The sequence below is a fragment of the Stegostoma tigrinum genome, chromosome 2 (assembly GCF_030684315.1).
Source record: "Stegostoma tigrinum isolate sSteTig4 chromosome 2, sSteTig4.hap1, whole genome shotgun sequence".
NCBI lineage: Eukaryota > Metazoa > Chordata > Chondrichthyes > Orectolobiformes > Stegostomatidae > Stegostoma > Stegostoma tigrinum.
The window spans coordinates 122,905,319-122,932,064 of NC_081355.1; the positions used below are offsets into that span (position 1 = coordinate 122,905,319).

A 26,746-nucleotide genomic window follows, 5' to 3' on the forward strand; every position below is an offset into this window, starting at 1 on the left:
TTGAGCTTGAGCCCCTGTCCTGTGGAGAAGCCAATCATAGGTATGTACATTGTCAAGGCAGCCTCAAGATATCACCCCCGATAGGTGATAAAGGTCTATCAAAATATTTCCTTGCTGACACCTTTTGATGCATATTATATTTTATTATAGCAAAAGCAATACAAATATTTGAAAACAATTAAACATTTTAAAATCCTTTTGTTACATTACATTGTTTAAGCTACAGTGTCAATATAATAAATAGTGTACATGTTATACTTATGATTTGGTAACAGTGACATTGTTTTAACATATTTATATATAGTTCAAAAAAGAGAAAAAAAACCTTTAAGTGTTATCAAACATTCACTGCCCACTTTTGGCAAAGGACTTTAAAATGGAAACATGCATAAGATTCTTTTTAGTTTTGATAGATAATACAGTTGCATTAAATGTGTTCTTAACTAAAATACAGGAGCACTAACTTGCTTAGTGCTTAGGCTCACTGGCAACCAAAACAAAACTATATTCACAAAATGTTTCATTGTTACCTTCTCCTTTCCAGGGTACTTTCCTGATAATTTTCTGCGATTACATTTTCATCTCACCAGCACCTGCGTTAACTACAATCTTGAAAGTACACTATGTGGACGTTAGCACTAAGCATATTTATTTGTTTCCATATCTCACTTTTCAATTTAGTATAAACTGACAAAATCATTAAAGAAAATAAACAAGGAACCTGTAAATGGTCACAATAAGCATTCATAAACTAATATGCACTGAGGAAATTTCAAAATCAACATACATACACCTTTGTTGTGGAAATCTTAAAAAAATTAATTTCCTGTTACACCCTGCAAAAAAATATGAAAAATATGAGATTAATCACAAAACCAATATGCTTAAAGTTCTGGTTTCCACTTGCTTCTGACACATGTAGAGATTAGGAATGAAGAATTGCTCTGTCTTGCTATCTGCAGCAATACTAAATATATTCAGAGAGATCACACATATAATTTTGCTCCATACAGTAATCAGTTTTTTCCCTCTATTTTAGTGATCAGTTGGCAATGCCAACTGAAATTAATTTTCACAGAACAGTGGTAAAGTGTCTGGTACAGTGCCAAACAAACAACAATGTGCCTCAACACACCACTGATAAAAAATAAAGCAAAAAAAAATCCCCATAGACAGGCTATAGCTGGGTTTACAACAGTGCTTACGGCAAAGGATGAAACATCATTTATATTGCCATAAATTGTTTCCAGCCTGTTTTTATTGCTAGCACTTGAAGAGGTAGAAACTGTAAATTTTTCCCAGTAGCTGAGAATGCCAGCACAGGCCCAGACGATCTCTCCCATCTATAAAGGAGGAGAAACAATTGAGGCACAGACTACATCACATAAAACCACTCTTTGCATATATATTGTCCGATAAGTGACTTTCAGTATCCATTAGCACTAATTTCAAAGCTGTTGTTTATAATGTAAGATTTCAGTTTTTTTCAAGCTTGTTAAGTTACTTAAATGCAAAAGGAAATGTTTAAGTAAATAACACCTTCATATTTAATGATCTTCAGTCTGTTTAAGCTTTTCTAATGAATGGTTTCAGGGTGGCGATGGTGGTTAGAACTTTGAAATGAAGTTTAAATAAATTTTTAGTCAGAATGGAGCTGGAAATAATTAGGCAAAAGTTTACTGACACAATGTACGTGTCATATTGTGACAGCGCTGCCACATTACACAATCAGCAAATAATGTTCATTCATCAAGCGGTGGGATTTTACCAGAAGCACTATTTGCTGCATTGCAATGTTGGTTCCAAGACATAATGTTCAGTAAAGCAGCACTTACAATGAACATTGGAAATCTTGCAGTGTGCACAAAGTCAGTGTGGAGTTTGTTTCTGCTTTCCATTTCTCTCCATTTGTCTAGCTTATTACAGCTCTGGAGGTGGGGTGTTATTGGAATGCACAGGTAAATAACATTTCTGTTGGTTGCACTCTTTTCAATTATAGATCTCCCCACTTCAAAGATCAGATCACATTAACAAATTGTAAAACTACAATAGTAGTCCATTATCTGAAATTCAATAACTCAGGATGAAATCCATAAAACGGAGAGGTGTGTCCCATGCCTGTGCGCAATCTGATTTATCCGGCCTCGCACACAGTCCAGGGAGATGGCAGCCATTGTGCCATTCTGGACAGCAAATGAAGCACTCAGGCCAACACTTGTCCATTGGCTACCCACAGGCATCTGACCCCCAATTTGGCGTGCAACAACAGAGGGTTGAGCGTGACTGCTCTGCAGTTGGTTCACGGTGACTTTGACAATATCGCAAGAATGAATCAGTTTGATATTGAATGCAAGGCTGGCCACTCCACTCTGCCGGAACTGTACATACTTGCATGCAAACTGCCCAGACGTCACCAGCACAATCTGATTCTGTTCTACCACTGGCGAAACGCTCTGGAAACTGAGCAACTTATTCCTCACTGCTCCTGTTGGTAATGCAGATGCCGAAACTGAAAGGGAAAGAGCTGCCGAAATTGCTGACGGGATCCAAATCAGGCTGAAAACACTGATCCCGGAAGAGTCTCCAAAGTATCGCACACTGCATTGTGCAGGAGAGTGGATCTGAAAGCTGATGGTGTCTCCACCATTTACCATGGCAGCTCCAGAGGCAGAAATTGAAGTATCCCGGTAGTTGACACCAGATTTATAAACTTGCATTAACTCTTCATTCGTCCCATTCCTGTTAATGTAGGAAAGTAATGTAAAGCCTTCACAAATGCATGTGTGACCCATTGCATATAGAGCCTGGTGGTATACAAATTTTATGACCCCTTGTTCAGTGAATCGCACAGCCCTGCCATCATGGAACAAAGTGATCATATAGGGATCAGAGATGGAAATGACCTTGAAGACAGGACGATAGTTGGTCTGGTAGTGGACAGAGCTTGCCATGTGAGCACTCATAGCCACTGCTCCTGTGTCATGAGATAGCCAGAAAAAGCTGAATGGGTTCTGAAGGGGGTAGAAGTTGAGGTCATTGCTTTGGTTGCAGAACTGATTGGGGCTTTTCATGAAGATTTGGAGCATGTGGCTGGGCTCCACCTCAGCTGAGCCACTCACACTGCTGCTCTGGTAATACTTCCCCTCAGGTTGTTCAACACGGACACCACTGAGATCACAACTTTCCTCCTCTTCCTCCTCCTTGTTCAGTCTTAACGAAAGTTGGAGAAAGTTTCTGCAGTCATGCCTGACAGCAAAATTGTAATCAACCCAGATCAGTCCATGTTGCCTGAAGACCAACCTGCCATCTTCGCTGGTAACCAGGTCAGTCTGGGGCTTTCCCTTTAAGGGGAGGTTCAAGCCCAAGTGAACTGGGCTCTGTCGGGATGTTAGTGACGGGGCTTCGGTGTTTGTTGACCAAGATTCCGAGAGATGATTTTCAGATGACTGCGTGCAAACAGTATCACTCTGCAGGGAGCACTGGAAAGCTACCAAACCATCATGACACAATGAACAAGCCTGGCATTCTTGCATTTCTCTATTGAAGAAGTAGCCATGCCCACAAAATCCTGAGGCTATGTCCCAGTCAGTAACGCCCAGACACCTGAATCCACCTGTTAAAAACAGCAGAAGAGAGATTGACTGCAATGCCATTGACCAAGTTTCACACTTGTCACTTTGTGATGAACATAAATTATCTGGACCCACCTGGAGTATTAAGACATTTTATCTGATCGCCACAAAGATCTGCTGATTCCAGACACTCATCTTTGTCCTGAATTGAAGACAAAATGTACAGAAAGTCATTATCTCTGCAAGTAATGTATCACAATGATCTTATTAATGCTCTGAAATTCCATAAGATGCTGTCTTGGATTTATGGGGTTAAGAAATATGCTCCCTGCAATAGGTCGAGTCAAAATTATTTGAGTTTGTAAAAATATAAAGTGCTACAGAATCATAGTAGGTCTGGTGGTATTTGCAGAGAGAGAAACTGAGTCAACACTTTAAATCTGATAGGATTCTTCTTCAGATGTCGTCAGACCTGTTGAGTTTCCTCAGCCTGTTCCATTTTATTTCAGATCTACAGTGTCCACAGTATTAAAATATTATTCAAATAAATGCCAGCTCTTGCAGGAAACTTAAACAGCTACATCACATTAATCAATCATGGCCATCAAATGCTTATAAATCATTCTAAGCAAACAAGCTGGAGACACCTCTCCTATTAGGAGTTGAAGAAGACCCCAGACTGACAGTAGGTCCAGCATAGAGGAGACCATGCTGCCCAACCTCCTGAAAGAGTTAAAATAAATTAGTCCCACTCCCCTTGTATCCCAACACAGATCTGCAATTTTTTCTTATCAATTATTTATCCAATTTCCCTTTCAAAAAAAAATTAATGAATCTATTTCCGTCACCCTTTCAGGCAGTGCATTTGAACTATCAGTGAGAAAGAGATTTTATTCCTCACATTGCCTCTGTAATTTACCTTAAAATTGTGGCCAGCCCCTTTGTTACTGGAAACGTTTCCAACAACCTCTTAGATACTGAACACCTTTGTTAACTCCCAACTTCAACTTCTCCGCTGTATACACTATCGACATGGGTTCCACCCATCATTGAAATTTCTGGAGGGGAGACCGATGATACTTAGTTGGGGAGACCTGACCAAATTAACTTATAAACAATATTGTCCCAATTTTAGTAGTGGGACCAGTGTAGACATGGGCAAGGGTGGGTTACGAATGACAAGATGTCTGAGCTATAGAACAAAGAACAATACAGGACAGGAACAGGCCTCTTTTGGCCCTCCAAGACTGCACCAACACATTTTGCCCTTCCATACAAAACTGTCTTCACTTAAAGGATCCATATCCCTCTATTTCCTTCCTATTCATGCAATCATCCAGGGGTTTCTTGAATGCTGCTTTTGTGTCTGTTTCCACCACCTCCTCTGGCAGTGCATTCCAAACGCTCACCACCCTTTTAGTGGAGCATGTTCCTCGCAAATCTCTTCTGAACTCCCCTCCCTCCCCCACTTGCACCTATGTCCCCTAGTAATTGAACCCTCCACCTTGGGAAAATGCCTCATACTTTCCACTCTATCCATGCCATTCACAACCTTATAAACTTCTATCGTCGCCTCTCAACCTCCTGCGTTCCAGTGAAAACAAACTCAGTTTATCCAACCTTTCCTCGTAGCTAAAATCCCCCAAGTCAGGCAACATCCTGGTAAACCCTTTCTATACCTTCTCCGAAGCATTCACATCCTTCTGGTAGTGTGGTGACCAGATTGTACACAATATTCCAAGTGTGGCCTAATTGAAGTTCTACAAAGCTGCAGCATAGTTTGCCTATCCTCATACTCATTGCCCCTTCTAATGAAGGCAATCATGCCACTGGCCTTTTTTACTACCTCACCTACCTGCACTGCCACCTTCACTGATCTATGGACCTGCACACCCAGATCCCTCTGAATGTCAACATTCCTAAGAGTTCTGTCACTCACTGTATAATTTCCACCTGTACTAGACCTTCCAACATGTATCACCTCATATTTGTCTGGATTAAACTCCATCTGCCGTTTTTCTGCCAATGCTTCCAATTGATCTATATCCTCTTATCTCCCCTGACAATTCTCCTCACTATCCACAACTCCAGCAATTTTTGTATTCCCTGCAAACTTGCTAATTAGACCAGGCATGTTTTCCTTCAAATTATTTATGTAGGTCTCAAACAGCAGCAGCCGTATTCCAACCCATCACCATCTAAAACTGCCTACATTCAGGTACAGGATTGCTGCCTGTTCCTGAAGAACAGGCTTATTTCAATGATAAAAGTTGCATCCCACCAACAATATGTGTATTCTATTTTCATCCCAGGCTGCATTGTTTTCAACCCTTCGCCAGTGAAAACTGCAAGCAGCAAAAGTGTATCCACAAGATACTTTGTGCTGCCCCTGCCTCAGGTTTTGCATCCTATTTTTTTAAATTCTTTCATGGTGTTTGGCCAAGGCCAGTATTTATTGCCCATCCTTAATTGCCAACGAGAAGCTGGACGTATGCTATCCTCTTAAACTGCCACAGTCCATCTTCTTATTCATTCACAGGATGAGGGCGTCACTGGCTAGGCAGCATTTATTGCCCATCCCTAATTGCCCAGAGAGCAGTTATGGGTCAACCACATTGCTGTGGGTCTGGAGTCACATGTAGGCCAGACCAGGTAAGGATGGCAGTTTCCTTCCCTAAAGGATATCAATGAACCAGGTGGATTTTTTCGACAACTGACAGTGGATTCACAGTCATCGTTAGTTTCTTAATTCCAGATATTTTATTGAATTCAAATTCCACCATCTGCCATGGCAGGCTTCAAACCCGGGTCCCCAGAACATTATCTGGGTCTCTGGATTAACAGTCCAGCGATAATACCACTAGGCCATTGCCTTCCCTAGTGTCCTCTCTAGGAACACCTAGAGTGCTGTTACAAATGGATGTCGTTCTCTGTAAAATTTTATCCAATATATGGGTTTAATCATGGACAGCATTCAGTATACAATCTCCTGAAACTTTTATTTTGAAAGTGATTTAAAGGTGATTTTAAATAGAACTGCTAGATGGCTGCCAAAGATCAGGTGAATTTTTGCCTCCAATCTCAAGAATGTTTCTGGTAGAATAAACTTTGGTGGGAGCCAGTCCCTTCAAAGAACAAACCCAGAGGAAAGCAATCAGTGTGATTCACACTTGCCTCTTGTTTGTGGTTTCCTTAAACTCAAAATCTATACATTCCTTGAATGACCATCTCAAATCTCAATACTTAGCCACTACGGTCAATAGAAAGCAGTTCATTATGACTTAGTGTTTATGGTAATCCTTTACTGCCTAGCAATGGCTTTGGACTGCCAAACCAATCTGAGTGGACATTAGAGAGCGAGAAAGAGAGGGAGAAAACAGATCTGTCTATATAGAATACCAGCTGCAGGTACATCAGCAGCAGAAATGACCTAACTACTTTCAAACTAGAGAATGGCACATCTTAAAAGTCTCCCAACCTGCTCCTATTCTATATTGACCTGTAAAGAAACAACCTCTTGGTAAGAAAACCACTAGTATCCAACCTCTAAACCCGCTACAAAAGTCCATTACCTCAAGAGAATCCTGTGCTAACTTGAACATACAGCTGTGACTACTGTAATCCACCCAGACGAACCCTTTGGAAGTGAAAGTGTTCTATTCAACAGACTTGCAATGACAATTATTCAAATGATGAGCAAAGATCTAACAATTGTTACAACTTGTCATTATATCACCCTTTCTAACTATTTTTTTCCTTCAGTGCGTATGGCTAAGCAAGTGCTGAATGATAAGCATAGTATTAGATTTTCTGAATGAATATGTAAATAAACAATCCTCTATTTAAACTCACTAAAGCTTGCTGCTGGTTCAATAAATGAGTACACAGTCAGGGATTGAAAAACAAAACATCTTCCTTTCCCAAAGCACATTGATTATCAGCTGAAAGGGGTGGGGTACAAGGGTTTCAGTTCTTTCTTGTCCCTGTCTATAACAGAGTTTCAAGATTTTCACTCAGTGACAATGAAGGAATGGTGATATACTCCCAAGTCAGGATGGAATGCAAATTGAAAGGAATCCTTGAGTGAATTTGATTTTGATTTGATTTCATTTATTTTAGTCACATGAACCCAAGTATAGCGAAAAGCTTTGTCTTGTAAGCAGTACAGGCAGATCACAGCAAATAAGGACATACTTAGCGCTTAGAGACATACAACATTATGGCTGCAGAGGAGGGGCACAAAGCAAGGCTAACATTATTTGAAATTAGAGAGGTCCATTTGGCATGAAGAAACAGCAAAGAAGCTGTTCTTGAACCTGCTGGTACACGTGTTCAAGCTTCTGTATCTCCTGTCTGACGGAAGAGGTCGAAAGAGAGCATTACTGAGGTGGGAGGGGTCTTTGATACTGGCAACCTTTCCATGTCAACAAGAAGTATAAATGGAGCCCATGATGGAAGGTTGGCTTTCGTGATGGCCTGGGTTGTGCACACAACTTTCTGTAGTTTCTTACGGTCCTGGGCAGAGCAGTTACCATACCAGGTCATTATATACCCAGATAGAATGCTTTCTATTATGCATCTGTAAAAGTTTGTGAGGGTCCTCAAAGACAGGCCTCCTTTCCTCCAGATCATTTTATACCCTGCCAGGAACTTTTTGGCGGTCCCTGAAAATGGACATCACTAACTCCCAGCCCATCTTTACTTCCTCCTGCTAGCAGAGACATTATTCTTGTGGCATTTGATGTGAGACATCAATGGGATACGCAAGCTTGGCCTGGAGTTAACACCTCTCAGGCCTTAGGTTCAAAAGGTGGGCCAGATGGATTGTTAGTCGTTTCATATGGGTTTAACCAATTACTGAAAGCAATGTCACGGTGCAATTATCCTGCTTTTTGCCTCAAGACTGTAAATTGTCTTGATATAGGGCTGTCAGTCAAGTCAAAACTCAAAGACACAGTGCCTTCCTCTGGAGTACTTGATTTCTAACAGATTCTTTCACCTCCAGGTCAAAGTAAATCTGCAAGGATTGGCAAGCAGCCTAGTATTAGAACACACTTTACTGATAATGACTTTCCCTTTCAAAGGAAACTGGCAACATTGCCTGAAGAATTAATCAAACCAATTTTGACTTGTTAAGGGAGTATTTTCCACACATGACACAAAAATGGATGACAAACTTGAGTAGTCAGAGAACACTCCAGGCAGGCAGGTGTAGATTTCATTACTCTCTAAAATGAAGGAAGCTTATTACTTGTCAAGTTTAAGGAATTCTGAACAGACAGCTTGAGAGCACTGGCTTGCAATTTTAAATATTTCTCAAATCTACACACTATAAATTCAGCTGAGAGAAAAAATAAAAGAAACAGAAATTTAGCAGCTCTCACTTATCGCACAGTTTGCTGATACTTCCAGTTGACCCTGAGCAAGATAACCTTATTCACAAGAACTATAGTAAGACCGACATCAAACAATCTCAAGGGAGACAGATAGTAAATTTAAGGAAGTAGCACCAAACTTCTACAGCCTTCCAAACATAATCAAAGCCAACACACCTGGAAATCCCATCGTATCAGGCAATGGGACCCTGTGTAAGAACCTCTCTGGCAATGTCGAAGGCATCTTGAAACCTATTGTACAGGGAACTGCTAGTTTCTGCTGTGGCACTAGACACTTCTTACAGAAACTCAGTATCCACGGGCCAGTCAAAGCAGGAACATTCCTCATCACAATGGATGCTTCAGTACTCTACAGCAGCATCCTCAGTACTCAATACCACCAACTGCCAATTTCCAGATACCATCCTACAACTCATCCATTTCATTCTCGACCACAATGTCTTCACCTTCGACAACCACTTCTTCATCCAGACACACGGAACAGCCATGGGGACCAGGTTTGCTCCCAAATGTGCCAACAGTTTCATGCACAGGTTCAAACAAGACTTCTTTGCTGCACAGAAATTCTGACCAATGCTATGTACCAGATACACTGACAAAATTTTATTCCTTTGAACTCATTGCAAGGAATCACTGAAACAACTATATAGCAATGTCAGAGATTGTAGGAACTGCTAATGCCGGAGAATCTGAGATAACAAAGTGTAGAGCTGGATAAACACATCAGTCCAGACAGCATCAGAAGAGCAGGAAAGCTGACGTTTCAGGTCTGGGCCCTTCTTCAGAAATGGGGGAGGGGAAGGGGACTCTGAAATAAATACAGAGAGGAAGGGAGGCAATGATGGAAGGTGGATAAAGGAACAAATTGGTGGAGAGAAGATGGACAGGCCAAGAAGATGGGGATGGAGCCAGTAAAGGTGAGTGTAGGTAGGGAGTTAGGATGGGGATTGGTCAGTTGAGGGAAGATGGGCAGGCAAGGAGGCGGGGATGAGGATGATAGGTAGGAGGTGGGACTGGGGGTTGGTCAGTGAGGTAGGAGGAGCAGATAGGTGGGAGAAAAGACAGACAGGTCAAGGAGGCGGGGACAAGCTGGGCTGGTTTTGGGATGAGGTCGGGAGTGGGGAGATTTTGAAGCTTGTGAAGTCCACATTGATACCATTGGGCTGCAGGGTTCCTAAGCGGAATATGAAGTGTTGTTCTTGCATCAGCAAGTTTCATCCCACAATCAGTCTTACTATGGACTACTCTTTTGAATCAGTCCCATTCTTGGAAACATGCATCTCCATCAAGGACAGACACTGCTGTACCTCACTCTACTGCAAGCTCATGGATAACCTCACGATGCTGCATTTCTTTAGCTTCCACCCTAAACATATTAAAACAGCCATCCCCTACAGTCAACCTCTGTGCATACACAGGATCTGTTTGGATGAGGAGGAATAATACAGAGAACTGAAGGTGTTGAAGGACACCGTCATAGGAACAGGATATGATGCTCAACTCATCGATTGCCAGTTCCGGTGTGCCCCAACGAAAAACCATAATGACCTCCTCAGAAGACAGATATGGGATACGTTTGATAGGGTACCCTTCGTCATCCAGTACTTCCTGGGAACAGAGAAACTACGCCACATTCACTGCAGCCTTCAACACGTTATCGATGACGATGAGCACCTCACCAAGATCATTCCCACACCTCCACTTCTCGATTTCAAACAACACCAAACCTTAAACAGACCACTGTTTGCAGCAAACTACCCAGCCTTCAGGACAACATCCACCACAACACTAGCTATTACGAGGGGGCATAGTTTTAAAGTGAGTGGAGGTAGATATAGGGGAGACATCAGAGGTAAGTTCTTTACTCAGAGTGGTCGGGGCGTGGAATGCATTGCCAGAGAGGGTAGTGGCGTCGGCCTCATTAGGAGCATTTAAGTGGCTATTACATAGGCATATGGATGATAATATAAGGTAGGGCTGGAGATTAGATAGACCTTAGGTTTAGGGTAAAAGTTCGGCACAACATCGTGGGCTGAAGGGCCTGTGCTCTGCTGCACTAGTCTATGTTCTATGTTCTAACACTATACAACCCTGTCATGGTAACCTCTGCAAGACATGTCAGATCATCAACATGGCCAGTACTGTCGCACATGGGAACACCACCCACCATGTGCATGGCAGGCAGTCATGTGACTCGGCCAACATTGTCTACTTCATACACAAGGATGCCCTGAGGCATGGTACATTGGTGCAACCATGCAGACGCTATGACAATGGATGAATGGACACCATGCAACAATCTCCAGACAGGGATGTCCTGGGGAACACTTCAACAGTCAAGGGCATTTTGCCTTGGATCTCTGGGTAAACATCCTCCAAGGCGGACTTCAGGATACACAATAACACAGAGTTGCCAAGCAGAGGCTGATAGCCAAGTTTGGTACTCATGAGGACAGCCTCAACCAGGATCTTGGTTTCATGTCATACTGCAGGTGACCCTGCCACACTATACACTCCCACACACACATAGGCACATGCATACATACACACTCTCACAGCTCCTCTTTCATACACACACTGTTCCTCACACACACAATCTCACATAGATGCTCTCGCCCATACTGTCTTTCAACACACATACATACACATGCGTGCGCACATTCTCTCATTGTCCTCCCTCACGCACAACTCTTCCACACACACACTTTCTTTTTCTCTCTCTCTACACACACACACACACACACACACACACACACACACACACACACAAACACACACACTCTCACTCTCCACCACCTCCCCACCCCCCACACACACACCATCTCTCTCTCCTTCACATGAACACTCTCTCTCCCCCCCACACACACTCACTCACAGACGCACACACTCTCTCTAACTCCCCCTCACACGCATACTCTCCTTCCCCCTCCACATACTCTCTCTCTCTCACACACACACACTCTCTCTCGCTCCCATCCTCTCACACTCACACAGAAACACACACATGAATCTATGGGGTGAATTTATATTTGCAGGTGCATTCTATTTTATTCAAAAAGCACACAATTTATACACAGTCAGTCAGTACGGCATTTTATAAATTCCTACTTTAGAAACAAAACCAGTCTGACTTCAAACCTAAACATAAACAGATTCTAAACAAAATTTCACACCCAACATGCATTGTCTGACTGAAAATGTCACCTCTTCTTTACACAGATAAAGCCTTTAGTTCTCTTAGGACCGTGACTTCAAAGGAATTTGGGGATTTACATATACATTTTAACTTATTAAAACCTTCTAAATGATTAAAGGTTTAACAGCATCTTAGTTTTTAAAGTACATCCTCATCAGCGGCGTGACCCTTTGATCTTTTATTTATAAATGCAGTGTCTGATACTACCCCTCTCACTAACACCTGTAGAAGCAGTAAGGCTCTGAAAGAGGTAACAAAGTGTACAGCTGGACGAACACAGCAGGCCAAGCAGCATCATAGGAGCAGGAAAGCTGACATTTCGGGCCTGGACCCTTTTCTGAAGAAGGGTCTAGGCCTGAAACGTCAGCCTTCCTGTTCCTATGATGCTGCTTGGCCTACTGTGTTCATCCAGCTCTACACCTTGTTATCTCAGATTCTCCAGCATCCGCAGTTCCTTCTACCTCTAAGGCTCTGAAAGCTTGGGTTTTCAAAAAATCTTTTGAACTATAACCTGGTGTCATGTGATTTCTGGCCTTGTCCACCCCAGTCCAACATCGGTACCTCCACATCATGTAACAAAGGCAGACACGGGGATTCAGAAAGTAGCAGTGTAGGAGCTACAGCCATTGCAATTATACAACAGCTTTAAAGCTCTTGCAACTTGTGTGGACAAGAGTAGGGACTTCAGGGAAGTTGAGCAAACTGACCACAGTACTGTGGTACAGAAACCATTCAAGCAAGGGAGTAAAAAGAAATGCAGTCGAAGAAAAGAACAGTACAGTTAGGGGGCAGATACAGTTCTCTGCAGCTGAGAATGAGAATTCCAAAGCCATGTTGCCTGTCCAGTACAAGTTAAAGACATCACTATAGGTTGAGAGAGGAACTTGTCACGGGAAAGGAAGGTTGCAGTTATCATTGTGCACGTGGGTACCAACTGCAGGATCTTCAGTTGGTTGCTCTGAAGTAATATTTCAGGGTTTTGCCTTAAATATCCTTTGAAACAGTTTAGTTTGAATTTCTGCGAGCTAGGCAACTAGCTGTTAGCCATAAGCAGCTGCTTGTGAGAAACTCTGATAGAGAAACCCTCTCTGATGAAGGGTCTAGTCCCGAAACGTCAGCTTTTGTGCTCCTGAGATGCTGCTTGGCCTGCTGCGTTCATCCAGCTTCACACTTTGTCAGCTTGTGAGAAACTGGTCCTTTTGATCTAAAGATGTCAAAGAATATGACTTTAAAAAGAGTTGTATCTCTAGTCAGCTTTAAGAATTAAACAAAAATTTTGAATTTGGCTGCTTGAACAGAAAAGGATACCTGGCTGTAAACAAGAACTGTACATTTTACGAAGTTCTCTAACTGACTTGATCAATTAATGATATTTGTAGAATAAACAAGCTATATCTTAGAAAGACATACTGATATTCTGCTGTTAACATTTGTGACTAATTCCTTTAGTATTTACTTTTGTTTTAATGTTTACTGGAATGCTGAGGTGAATGGTTAATGCAGTTGGCATTATTCATTAAGAGAATGTAACATTCTTTTAAAATGCAAAGCAGTTGTGGAAACAATGTGTTATGTATCCACACAATGAAAGGTTAATTCAGGAGCTGGTGAATAACAGAAGGGCATTTGTTCAGCTTACGTGACTCTAACTCGATTCAGAGTGACACTGGATGACCGTCATTTGAGTTTATGGAAAGAGTTAATTTAAAACATTTCCTAATAAGAGATCTGGAAATCTTGAAAGTAGGGACAAGGAGCAGAAACTCCAACTTTTTTGGAATAATTTACCCTGGCTTCTATGATATAATTCTTCCAGGACACAGTTCAACAATAATATCACTTCAGAAACAGGAGAATAAAGGCATTAGCCTTGCTGGCAAACTTCAATTTAAAAATTGAATTTAAAAAACTTCCCTATTCCCTTCACTGTTAGTTTGTTCAGTAAATAAAGAATTTTGCTTTACAAATTCTAGTTGATTCACGACCTTGGTTATTTATACCAAATTAGTTCAGGCGCAACTTAAGACTCCCAAAGTCAAAAATTAAAATTTCAGAAATTAGAGTTTTAAGTCAAAAAGTTTTATACTGCAAACTCCTAAAATGTAGTGGAAGGGGAAGGATCTGGTTGTTGTGGTGCATGTGGGTATCAACAACGTGAGTAGGATTAAGAAAGTGATTCTGTTGATGGAGTACTCACAGCGAGGAACTAAATTAGAAAGAACTACCAAAACAGTGCAAAAATTGTGCTGCAAGTAATGATCACCAGAATGTGACGTAAAGAGACAGTGTGTAAACTAAGTGTGCACATGCAATTAATACTAGAATAGGAAAACATGGGTTAAAGACGGAATTAAAGGCTCAATATTTGAATGCACACAGCATTTGTAACAAGATGGACAAATAATAACTCAAATAGAAATAAATGGATTTGACATAATTGGCATTCCAGAGACAATGCTGTAAAGTGACTACAGCCGGGACTTGGGCATTTGGGGGCATTTGACACTTTGAAAGGATAGGAAGAAAGTGGAAGCAGGAATGGTGGCTCTGTTAGTGGCCCATGAAAATCAAGGCAGTGGCAGGAAATGATTTTGCTTTAGAACTTTAAAAGTGTAGAAGCAGTTTGGCTGGCAGTAAGAAATAGCAAGGGAAATAAGTCACTGGGGGGAGCAGTTTGTAGGTTCTCAGAGTAGTTAACTCTTTCTGACACATAAACCAATAAATAATACGGCCTTATACAAAAGGCACTGCAATAATTACATATTTTTGAATCTTTATATAGATTGGACAAATGAAATTGGCAAAAGTAACCCAGAAGAGGACTTCATATAAGAGATAACAAAGTGTGGAGCTGGATGAACACAGCAGTCCAAGCAGCATCTCAGGAGCACGTATGGTGTGTTTGAGGCAGTTTTGTCTGGGAACAAGTTATTTCCGGCCTGGTAATATGTAATGAAATAGATTGATTAATGACCTCAAAATAAATGATCCTCTTGGTAAGAGCAATCAAAAGATGATGAATTTCTCACTTAGATTGAAGACGAGAAATTTAAGTTTGACCTGGTCTCATAGACTTAAATAAAGGTAATTGCAAAGGTACAAAGACTGAAATTGTTTAATGTGAACAAAGAAAACCTGTGTAGCAATACAGGAGCAGTGTATATGTTTAAGGAACTTAAAAATACAGATATTCCATTGAGTAGGAATGGCTCTAACAGAAGGAGGAACCATCCATGCCTAACTAAGGACAATGCCACTGGCATCAAATTGAAATAAAGTGTCAAATGTGCTAGGAATTGTAGTATGTGACAAAAATAGCAATAACTTTAATAAAAAGTAAATATGCTACAAGGAGATAAAAAGGAAATGGTTGATATTGAAGGTTGGCCCTTTACAGGATAAGGTCACAAAAATAATTATGGGAAACAGAAAAGTAGCAGAGGCTTTGCACAAGCATCTTCATAGTTAAAAAACCAGAAAAACATACCACGAATAGTACAAAAGCAGGGGGGAAGAAATGGAGAGAGGAAATCAAACAATCACAATCTTTACAGAAACTGTACTAACAAAAGGATTAAAGTCTGCCAAGTCCTATAGACTTGATGGTTTGCATTTTAGAGTCTTAAAAGATGTTGCATAGATAGTGAATACATTGGTTGAAATTCCCTACATTTTTGAAATAGTCTCATGGATTAAAGCCTCTTGAACACCACTATTCAAGAAGAGATGGAGACACAAAACAAAACATTACAGGCCTGTTAATCCAACAACCTGCATTCAGAAAGTGAGGAAGCCCATTATTATGGGAACAGTTAGGGCGGCACGGTAGCTCAGCGGTTAATACTGCAGCCTCACAGCACCAGAGACCCGGGTCCGAGTCCAGCCTCAGGCGACTGTCTGTGCAGAGTTTGCACATTCTCCCCGTGTCTGCGTGGGTTTCCTCCAGGTGCTCCAGTTTCCTCCCACTGTCCAAAAGACCTGCAGGCTAGGTGGATTGGCCAGGCTAAATCGCCTGTAGTGTTCAGGGGTGTTTGGGTTATAGGGGGATGGGTCTGTGTGGGATGCTACAAGGGCGGTGTGGACTTGTTGTGCCGAAGGTCCTGGTCCATTTTTTGTGTTCTACTGTGATTTTTGCCATTAATCATCTGCAAATGAGAAGCAGAATCTAACTCAATGACCCCTGCAGTGGAATAAACTAGAAATCGCTGCCAATTGCTTAATGATTAAATAACTTACTAGTAACCAATAGCAGGCTAGAAGATCCTTAGACCAATCTTTACTTTCTGCTGCGAGAGTCAGTCTCAGCTGGAATAACAGCAGGATGCTGTAATTATTCAGGTAAGATTAGGGAAATAAAAATCAGTCAGTACTTTTGCTTCTGACTAGCAACTGAGTTTGTGGATGTGGGTGTGGACTTCACAGGAACAGATGTCAAGCTAAAGTGGATTAGAGGTACAGAGATCAGCTGTGATCTAATGGAATAGCCGAGAGGGCTAAAAGGGCTGATTGGATTCCTATGTAAAGAGGTTCAACTGTGACAACTATCACAGTAACATTGCCAATGGCAGAGGAATGGCTCTTCCATTCATGGAATCATCACAAGTCTGGGCAAGAGTAAATGAAAATTCTGAAGAAGAAAGCATCAATGTTTTTACTCTTATTTCAAGCTGTAGCCAAATCCGTGATACACAGACTGAAGAAAGGAAGGTGGTAACTTAAAACAGTGAGTTAAATTGAACGGTGTAAAAGAGGGGATCTGTTTTACCTGACAAATTCGGTCAGCAGTGGCAGAGCATTCAGCCACTTGGAAAAACCCTGCCGGGCACATGGTACACCTTTCACACTGGGGCGGCATCTTCTGGAAATCACAGTATTCACCACTTTGGCACAAATCGCACTGCAGAAGGTGATCAGCGACATCAATCACCTTTGCATCCAAATCCACTTTGTGCACAGCATAGGTCTTTTGCAGTTGACTCTGAATCTGACTCTGCAGACCCTGAAGGTGAGACTCAAACTGGTTCCGGACCTCAGCCTGCACATTCAAAAATGATGTCTGCTTAATGGTATCAAACAGCATTGTGTACTGGACTTTCACCAGCTCCATCTGTTCAAACATGTTCCTTTGCTGTGCCAAAATTTCTCTTTGCTGGTTTATCAACATGGCTTGTTGCTCAGTGAGCCTCTGCTGCAAATCAGTAATCGTCTTCTGCTGACTCTTCAGCATTTCCACAAACTTCTCTTGTCCCTTCGATAGCTGAAGCTGCAAGATCAAGGCATCTTCAGAAGGCACCTCATTGTCCCCTGAAATAGGATGTAAGTTTAGTGGTCAGTACACAGGAGGCTCTGCTAAATCTTCCCTGTGTCCTCAACTTGTATATGCTGACATTCAGACCCAAACGCTTCCACTGAATATTCTACTACAGGGTTCCTCAAAACACTAAGGGTTACAGAATCAGATATAAATACATTTCCACAATAACTTTTGACTGACTGCTGGCAATGGGGTAAGGAATCTGTTTTTATAAGTTTAATTTTTCTTAAAAGCTTAAACATTTTGTTGAAATTTGCTGAAGACTTAAGAGTTTTGGAAGGTCTCCACTGGAAGCATAGCTGGCATTAGTTAATGAAGGAAATCAGGTGAACTTCAGCTAACCTTTTTCTTTCAGAAGCATATACATAGTGGCATCTCAGTGTGACTCTACACTGAGAGTGACATTGAACAGCGTTCTCAGCATTGGGTGGTTAAGAGAGTCAAGTGCATTGCTATTTTGTAAAACTTTTCATCCTGTGGGAATTGGTTCTTTCACTGCTACAGGGAAGAAGCCAGATATTTGTTGAGTATCTAGTAAACAGTTTAGAGGTCTACGCTATTGAGCATTGCTGAAAAAAATGGCACATTTTGCTAAAACATTTTATTTTGCACTCATCAGGACAATTCCTAACACCAAAGTAAAGGAAAAATATATACACTGTAAGCAGTGAGTATAGAGTAGCTTTTGTAAAGTTTGTTGACAGTAACAAAGTTTAAATCAGATGTGCAGGGATGAATTATATTAATAAATCAACAAATTATGAAGATAGCAGGGCATTTGATGTCCTGTGTCTGTAGAATGCAGGAGCTTCTGACCTCCACTGTAATCCAGTACAAATGCATCTGTAGAAAATGTGTACACAAATTTGAGCTCAGAGTCAACAGGCTGGGGGTAACTTGATTTCTGGCTGAGCAACTAACATTTTATACAACGTTCCAAAACTCACTGCCTGATTCCTGTCACAGTCTAACGCTGAAAGGATTTTCGACTACAATATTTCTGGCCATGATGTTTTTACTTTCACATCTCCGAACTTGTTACTGGCAATTCTTTCTATTACTTGTCAGAAACTTTTTTGGTGCCCAAGTCTCGCTCCTATCCATGTATGCATGATTTTTTTAAAAATAATAATCCTTTTGTGTTAACCAAGTACAAAAGAAAATGAGCTAGATGCTGTGCCGTGGACAGTAGAACACGCCAAAAAAGGAGCAAAGTTAATTGAACAATTTGTTCCAGGAGGTGATAACACCACTTATTTAATTTGGTCAGTGGTCAGGGACAGAAGGGGGTGACTGCAAGTGAGGCTGGTAACATATTAAGAAAGACTGGATTGACTGGGCTTGTACTCACTGGAATTTAGAAGAATGAAGAAGGATCTCGTTGAAACATATAAAATCCTGATGGGACTGGACAGGCTAGATGTGGGAAGAATATTCCCAATATTGGAGAAGTCCAGAGCCAGGGGTCACAGTCTAAGAATAACAGGCAAGCCATTCAGATCAGGGATGTGGAAGAATTATGAACCTTTCAGTTGTGAACCTGTGGAATTCTTTGCCACAGGAAGCTGTAGGTGCCAGTTTTTCAGATACATTCAAGAGGGATCTGGACATGGCCCTGGCAGCTAAAGGGATCAAAGCAAATAGAAAGAAGGGGGACATGGGATATTGAAATTGCATGATCAGCCATGATTTACATTGAATGGTACTGCAGGCTCGAAGGGCCAAATGGACTACTCTTGAACCTTTTTTTTGTGTAAAGGGACACAGAGAGCAAGAGCGTAGCAATGTCAGCCTTTAATCAGTAGGTTTAAGGCTCTTTCTGCTTCTCTGGCTGAGGATGAAGGCTGCAGGATAGATAAGCTAACTGACCATCGTACTGTGGTACAGGAAGGTGGGGGTGGCTGCAAGCATAAAGAGATATAGCAGGGCATAACATACTGAGGGAGACTGATTTCCTGGAACTAAAAGTGCAAATCCAGATGGCTGTGTTGCCTGCCAGGTTTCAGAAGTCATGACATTTGTTTAGGCTAGAGAGAGAGTGGAACAGGGAGGATTCAGTCATTGTGGTCTCTGTAGATACCAGTGTCAGAGGTAGGACTAGGAATGAGGTTCTGCATAGAAAGTATGGAACAGAATTTTGAACTAAATTGGAAGCACATTTTGAAGATGGTGATCTCTGGTGATTTCTAGCATAATAATCACATGATTATCACATTAGCCGTGTGACAACTGGGAGAGGGCATTTAAGATTAGTGAAATTCATGTGTCTTTGTCACTGGTGTGGGAGAAGTGGGTCCCAGCTCATGGGGCATTGGCATCAGTGCTGAGGAAAGCAGGGGCTGCTGGGCCAGTCAGGATCTGCACTGTGCTAGGACCAATGTCATAACAAGTCATATAACCAGGAAAGCAGAAAGAACTTTAAACATTGGGATAAGGAATCAACCCTGAGTCGATGTGGATAATTAAGGGGTACAGTCAAACAAAATAGTGATATAGGAAATAAAGGTCAGAAATGGCAAGAAGGGACAGAGACAATAAACCTCAGATTAATTAAGGGTAAATGTTACAATGATAACAAGAAAGGGAAAACTTAAGGTTTTGTAAGGAATGTGTGAAGCATATAGAACAAAGTAAACAGATTGATAATGCACAATAATGTAAATAAACATGATCTGACAGCTGTTACAGAGATGTTGTTGCATGATGTCAGGGATTGGGTTTTTAAATATTGAGGGATACATGACATTCAAGGAGAATAGGAAACTGGGTAAAGGTGGAGAGAGATAGCACTATTAATCAAAATGTCATTGGTGCAATAGTTACAGAATTCAGGAGATCAGAATACAAAATCAGTTTAGCTTAAGATGAGTAATAATAAGAGAAACGAATTCACTAGTGGCAGTGATATATGGGCCTGAAAACAGTAACTGCAATGCAGAACGAACTACCCGAGAAAATATAAACACCAAAGGAACTGCGGTTGCTGTAAATCAGGAACAAAAAGCGTAGTTGCTGGAAAAGGTCAGCACGTCTGGCAACATCTGTGAAGAAAAAATCGGAGTTAACATTTCAGGTCCAGTGACCCTTCCCCAGAACTGATGGTAGGTGGGAAAAACATCAGTTTATCCATGCAGGATAAACGGACATTTTCCTAGCTACTACCTACTTCTGTTTTTGTACCTGTATACAAGTAGAAATATTGGGTGCTTGGGATGAAGGGGCTGAAATAATCAATTCTGTGTTTGAATTTCTATATTAACTAGGAAAATCAGTTTGGCAATAGCAGCTTGGATGAGGAGTTCATGGAATGCTTTTGAGATACATTCTTAGTGCAGCATGTTTGGAACTGAGAGTACGTCTCCAGAAATCCACTATATTCCATCTTGAATATACTGAATGATAGAACTTCTACAACCTTCTGCAGTTCAAAGCTTCAAATATTCACCACCCACCACTTAAAGAAATTTCTCCTCACCTCAGTCTTAAATGGCCTATCCCTTATTTCAAGTGTGACCTTGGTTCTAGAAGCCACAGGTAGGGAAACATCCCATTTACATCTACCCTCCCTCTCCCTATAAGAAGTTTGCAAGCTACAATGCAATAACCTCTCATTATTCAAAATTCTAGACAACAGAGGGCCAGTTTCCTCAGTCTCATGAGACAATACTGGAGATTAGCCTGCTGAGCCTCTGTTACATTCTCACTATGGTACGTACATCCTTTTACAGGAAGGCCAAAGCTTGAGGCATGGTTTTAAGGCTCTTTACAATACAGCAAGACATCTTTTTTACTGTACTCAAATCCTCTTGTGATGATGAAGGTCAACATACCATATTACTTCCTAATTGCTCGCTGCATCTGAATGTTAGCTTTTAGTGATTCATGGACAAAGACATTCTAATATCTTTAGACATCCGGTGTTCCTGACATTGCACCAGAATCATGGAATCCCTACAGTGTGGAAGGAGGCCATTTGGCTCATCAAGCCCACACTGAAACTCTGAAGAGAATTCCACCTCCTAACCAATTCCTGTAACCTTGCACTTCCCATAGCTATTCCACCTAGCCTGCATATCCCTGGGCACTACGGGCAACTTGGCACAATTAATCCACCCACCCTGCACATCTTTGGGCTGTGGGAGGAAACTGGAGCACCGGGAGGAAGCCCACGCAGACACAGGAAGAATGCGCAAACTCGACACAGACAGAGGCTGGAATTGAACCCGGGTCCCTAGTGTTGTGAGGCAGCAGTGCTAACCACTGAACTACCATTTCAGAAATATTCTTTTCTTTCTTGCTGGCCGAAGTGGATAATTTCACATCTGCCATTTTATTGCCCATTCTGTTAACCTGTCCAAGGTGCTTGAAACCTCCTTGCATTCTCTTCACCACATACATTCCCACCTAGTTTTGTGTCATTAGCAAATTTGGAAATCCATCACAAAAGTTGGTTGTGTGCTGTGATTTTACTGTGGCATTTACTGAATTTCATGTCTAAATCCCGCAGCATAGCGACAGACTTCTAATAGTTTCCATATTAAGGACGGCATATGAAATATCAAATTATCCCAAGTCTTTTTGCACCTTTCACAGAGAACCTTGAAAATCCTGGATTGCAGCTTTAAGCGCTTCAGACATATTAAGACATTAGGCAAGGTTTTCCATTCGGCTGTTACTTTGCAGCGCACGCACTCCTGAAGCAGTGATGAACAACACACAAGCTTTAAGAGACAGATTATCTTTCCACCCTTGGGTATACCAGAGCAAGGGAGCATCAGGCAGTAATTTAACATGAGCCTCTGAGACCTTGAGACCAGATGGCCCACCAAAGTATCTTTACAAGATATAAGAACCACCCAAGTCTTCTCTTAGCCAATGTGCATAAGCAGTTAAAAACGTGCTCTTGATCCTTCAGAAAAATAAATCAGTATTGCAGTGTAGAGCAAAACGGCATATCCAATATCTTAAGTAAAGTGTCAAAAATAAAATCTGCTTTGAGTATAGTTTATCTTTACTAAAGGAGGGGTTACTTTGAATTGTTTTCTTAATGTGTTATGGTCAGGAAATAAACCAACAAAAATGCAGGAGGTGGCTCAAATGGTTTCTATAATGATAACAGCCAAATGAAGAAGTGGTGTTACTTGCATTTCCATTATCAGCACTGCTACAGCAGCAATGTCGCTGTCCTGCATTCCTTTCTGATTGTGGTGACAGCAATGGTAGCAATGTGATCTGTTATGGATACAACACAGGCTGGAAAGACTTTTAGGAGTCTGTTCCTGTTTGTTTTAGTTTTAGCAAAGTGTCTCCTCCAAAAATGGACGGGCATCTGCCCACTGCAATATGTCTTTCTCTCCAGAAAGTACACGAAAATACGACTAATAACAAACCAGCAAAAGAATCTGGAAGGATAGGCTTTAAATGCCACCAAATCCAGGAAACATATCTGCAGCAAAGACATTTATCCACAATATAACAATCTAATCGAGATCATAGAGCCATAGACATCTACAGCATGGAAACAGACTTGTCCACGCCACCCAACTTTACAATTTAGACTAGTCCCATTCACCTGCATTTGGTCCATATCCCACCAAACCTCTCCTATCCATGTACCTGGCCAAATGTTTCTTAAATGACAAAATTGCAGTCATTTCCAGCACTACCTCTGGCAGCCTGTTCCTGACATTCACCACCCTCTGTGGGTAAAAAATTGCCACTCTGGACCCTTTGTACCGCTGTCCTCTCACCTGAAGCCTGTAACCTTTAGTTTTAGACTCCCTGAGCATGGGAAAAGCTGTCCACTAACTACCTTATCTACGCGTCTCTTGATTTTATATATGTCTGCAAGGTCACCCCAAGTCTCCTATGCTCCAGAGAAATAAGTCCCAGCATATCCAATCTTTCCTTATAACTCAAATCTTCCAGCCTAGGCATAATCCTAGTAAAGCTTTTCTACACTCTTTCTAGTTTAATGTTATCCTTTCTATAGTAAGGCAACCAAAACTGGACACAGAACTCCAACGTCTTGGGCAACTGCAAAAAGACGTCCCATCTCCTATACTCAATTTTCTGACCAATGAAAACTAGTACGCCAAAACCCTTCTTTACCACCCAGTCTACCTGTGACTCCATTTTCAGGGAGCTATGAATGTATATCCCTAAATTTTTGGAGACACTTTGCTAAAACAAAAACCCCTAAAAGTCTGTTCTACAACACTCCCCAGCGCCTTACCATTGACTACATAAATCCTGCTCTAGTTTGCCTTATCATAATGTAACACCCTGCATTTATCTAAATTAAACTCCACCTGCCATTCCTCAGCCCACTGGCCCAGTTGATCAAGATCTCACTGCATTCCTAAATAATCTTCTTCATTGTCAGTGGCAGATGGGAGTTTAACCCTGAAAAGTATAAGGTGATTCATTTTGGAAGGACAAACTTGAAAGCTGAATACAGGGTTAACAAAAAGATTCTTGGCAGTGTGAAGGTGCAGAGGGATCTTGGGGTTCATGTCCACAGTTCCCTGAAAGCTGCTACCCAGGTGCATAGAGCTGTTAAGAAGGCATATGGTGTGTTAGCTTTCATTAATAGAGGGATTGAGTTCAAGATCTGTGAAGTTATGCTCCGGCTATACAAAAGCCTGGTTTGGCCACATCTGGAGTGTTGTGCCCAGTTTTGGTCGCCTTATTCCAGGAAAGATGTGGAAGTGTTGGAAAAGGTGCAGAGGAGATTTACCAGGATGTTACCTGGAATGTAGGGAAGGTCTTACGAGGAAAGATTGCGAGAGCTAGGGCTTTTCTCTTCAGAAGGATGAGGGGTGACTTGATAGCAGCGTATAAGATGATCAGAGGTATAGATGGAGAGAGTAGGAACTGCAGATGCTGGAGAATCTGAGATAACAATGTTGTCGAGCTGGATGAACACAGCAGGCCAAGCAGCATAGAGGAGCAGGAAAGCTGATGTTTCAGGCCTAGACCCTTCTTCAGAAACTCTATAGATAGAGTGGAAAGCCAGAGACATTTTTCCTAGGGTAAAGGTAGCTATTATGAGGGGCCATAGTTTTAAAGTGAGTGGAGATAGATATAGGGGAGATGTCAGAGGTAGGTTCTTTATTCAGAGAGTGGTAGGGCCATGGAATACATTGCTGGAGAGGGTAGTGGAGTCAGCCTCACTAGGGGCATTTAAGCACCTATTAGATAGGCATATGGATGATAGTATAAGGTAGGGGTGGAGGTTATTTAGACCTTAGGACTAGGGTAAAAGTTTGGCACAACATCATGGGTTGAAGGGCCTGTACTGTGCTGTACTGTTCTATATTCTATGGTCCACTATATGATCAATCTCAGTGTTATTTGCAAACTTACTAATCAAACTTCCTACGTTCTCATTCAAATCATTTATATAAATGACAAATAACAGTGGACCAGTACTGATCCCTGTGGCACACTGCTGCTCAGAGATCTCCAGTCTGAAAAAACAACCCTCTACCACCACCCTCTGTCTTCTATCATCAAGCCAATTTTGTATCCAACTGGCTACACCCCACAACCCAGATCCTGAGAGATTTTACTCAACAATGTACCATGAAGTACTTAGTCGAAGGTTTCCGCAAATCCATGTGGACACACCTATCATACTGTCCTCATCTACTTTCTTGGTCAGCCCTTCAAAATAGCTATGCTATCCCAAATGAGTCCTTGCCTCTGCAAATGCCTGTTGATCCTGTCTCTCAGAATCATCTCTAACAACTTACCCACCATGGGTCGATGATACAAATATCTCTGCTAGGGGCCCCGCAATTTTCTCCTTAACATCCTACAATGTCCTGCCGTACACTTCATTAGGCCCTGGGGATTTATCTACCTTGATGTGTTTTAAGACTTTCAGCAACTCCCCTTCTGTAATGTGGACACTCTTTCAAGATATCACAATTTATTTCCCCAAGTTCCCTAGTATCCATACCTTTCCCAACTGTAACTATTGATGAGAAATATTCACTTAGGATCTCGACAATCTCTTGTGGCTCCATACATAGATATAACCTTGTTGATCTTTAACAGGCCCTAATCCCACTCTAGTTACTCTTTTGCCTTTCATGCATTTGTAGAATCTCTCGGGATTCTCTTTTACCTACCTGTCAATACCATCTTGTGTCCCCTTTTAGCCCTCCTGTTTTCTCTGTTAAATGTACTCCAACATCCTCTATACACCCCAAGGAATTCAATTGATCCCAGCTGCCTATGCATGTCATATGCCTCCTTCTCAAGACCCAGGCCTCAATAACTCTAGTCTTCCAGGATTCCCTGCTCCTGCCAGCCTTAACCCTTCACTCTAATTGGTACATGCTGACCCTGAGCCATCTAATCAACTTTTGAAAGCTTCCAACATACCAGACGTCCCTTTGCCTGCAAACAGCCTCTCCCAATCAACTTTTGAAAGTTCATGTCGGAGACCATCAAAATTAGCCTTGCCCCAGTTTAAAACTTTAACTTGTGTACCAGATCTATCCTTTTCAATAGCTATTTTAAAACTAACGGAATTATCGTCAATGGTTCCAAAGTGCTCCCCCACTAATACTTCTGTCACTTACAACGCATCATCCTCCAACACTTCTGCCATCCGCAATCTGACCCCACCACTAAAGACATTTTTCCCTCCCCACCCTTGTCTGCCTTCTGTAGAGACCACTCTCTCCATGACTCCCTTGTCCGCTCCACACTCTCCTCCAACCCCATCACACCCGGCACTTTCCCCTGCAACTGCAGGAAGTGCTATGCCTGCCCCCACACCTCCTCCCTCACCCCCATCCCAGGCCCTAAGATAACCTTCCACATCAAGCAGATGTTCACCTGCACATCCGCCAATGTGGTATACTGCATCCACTGTACCCGGTGTGGCTTCCTCTACATTGAAGAAACCAAGCTGCACCTCCCAGTCACAAACCATTTCAACTCTCCCTCTCATTCTTTAGACGACATGTCCATCCTCGGCCTCCTGCAGTGCCATAATGATGCCACCCATATTTTGCAGGAACAGCAACTCATATTCCACTTGGGAACCCTGCAGCCCAATGGTATCAGTGTAGATTTCACCAGCTTCAAATCTCTCCTCCCCCCACTGCATCCCAAAACCAGCCCAGCTCATCCCCGCCTGCCTGACCTGTTCTTCCTCTCACCTATCCCCTCCTCCCACCTCAAGCCGCACCTCCATTTCCTACCTACTAACCTCATCCCAGCCCCTTGACCTGTCCATCCTCCCCGGACT

General features: G+C 41.9%; 1 protein-coding gene across 1 annotated transcript in view; it reads right to left on the reverse strand.

Annotated features, from left to right (window-relative positions):
- Nucleotides 1–232: 232 nt before the first annotated feature.
- The window catches only part of nell3 (NELL (neural EGFL like) family member 3), a 46,664-nt gene continuing 20,150 nt past the window's right edge, over nt 233–26,746 (reverse strand). Inside the window, exons 3-5 of the mRNA XM_048549740.2 lie at nt 16,930–17,468; nt 3,708–3,774; nt 233–3,613 (exon numbers count right to left, since the gene is read on the reverse strand). Coding sequence (XP_048405697.1) covers nt 2,079–3,613; nt 3,708–3,774; nt 16,930–17,468 — 2,141 coding nt within the window. The 3' untranslated portion in view covers nt 233–2,078. The remainder of the gene's footprint in view (nt 3,614–3,707; nt 3,775–16,929; nt 17,469–26,746) is intronic.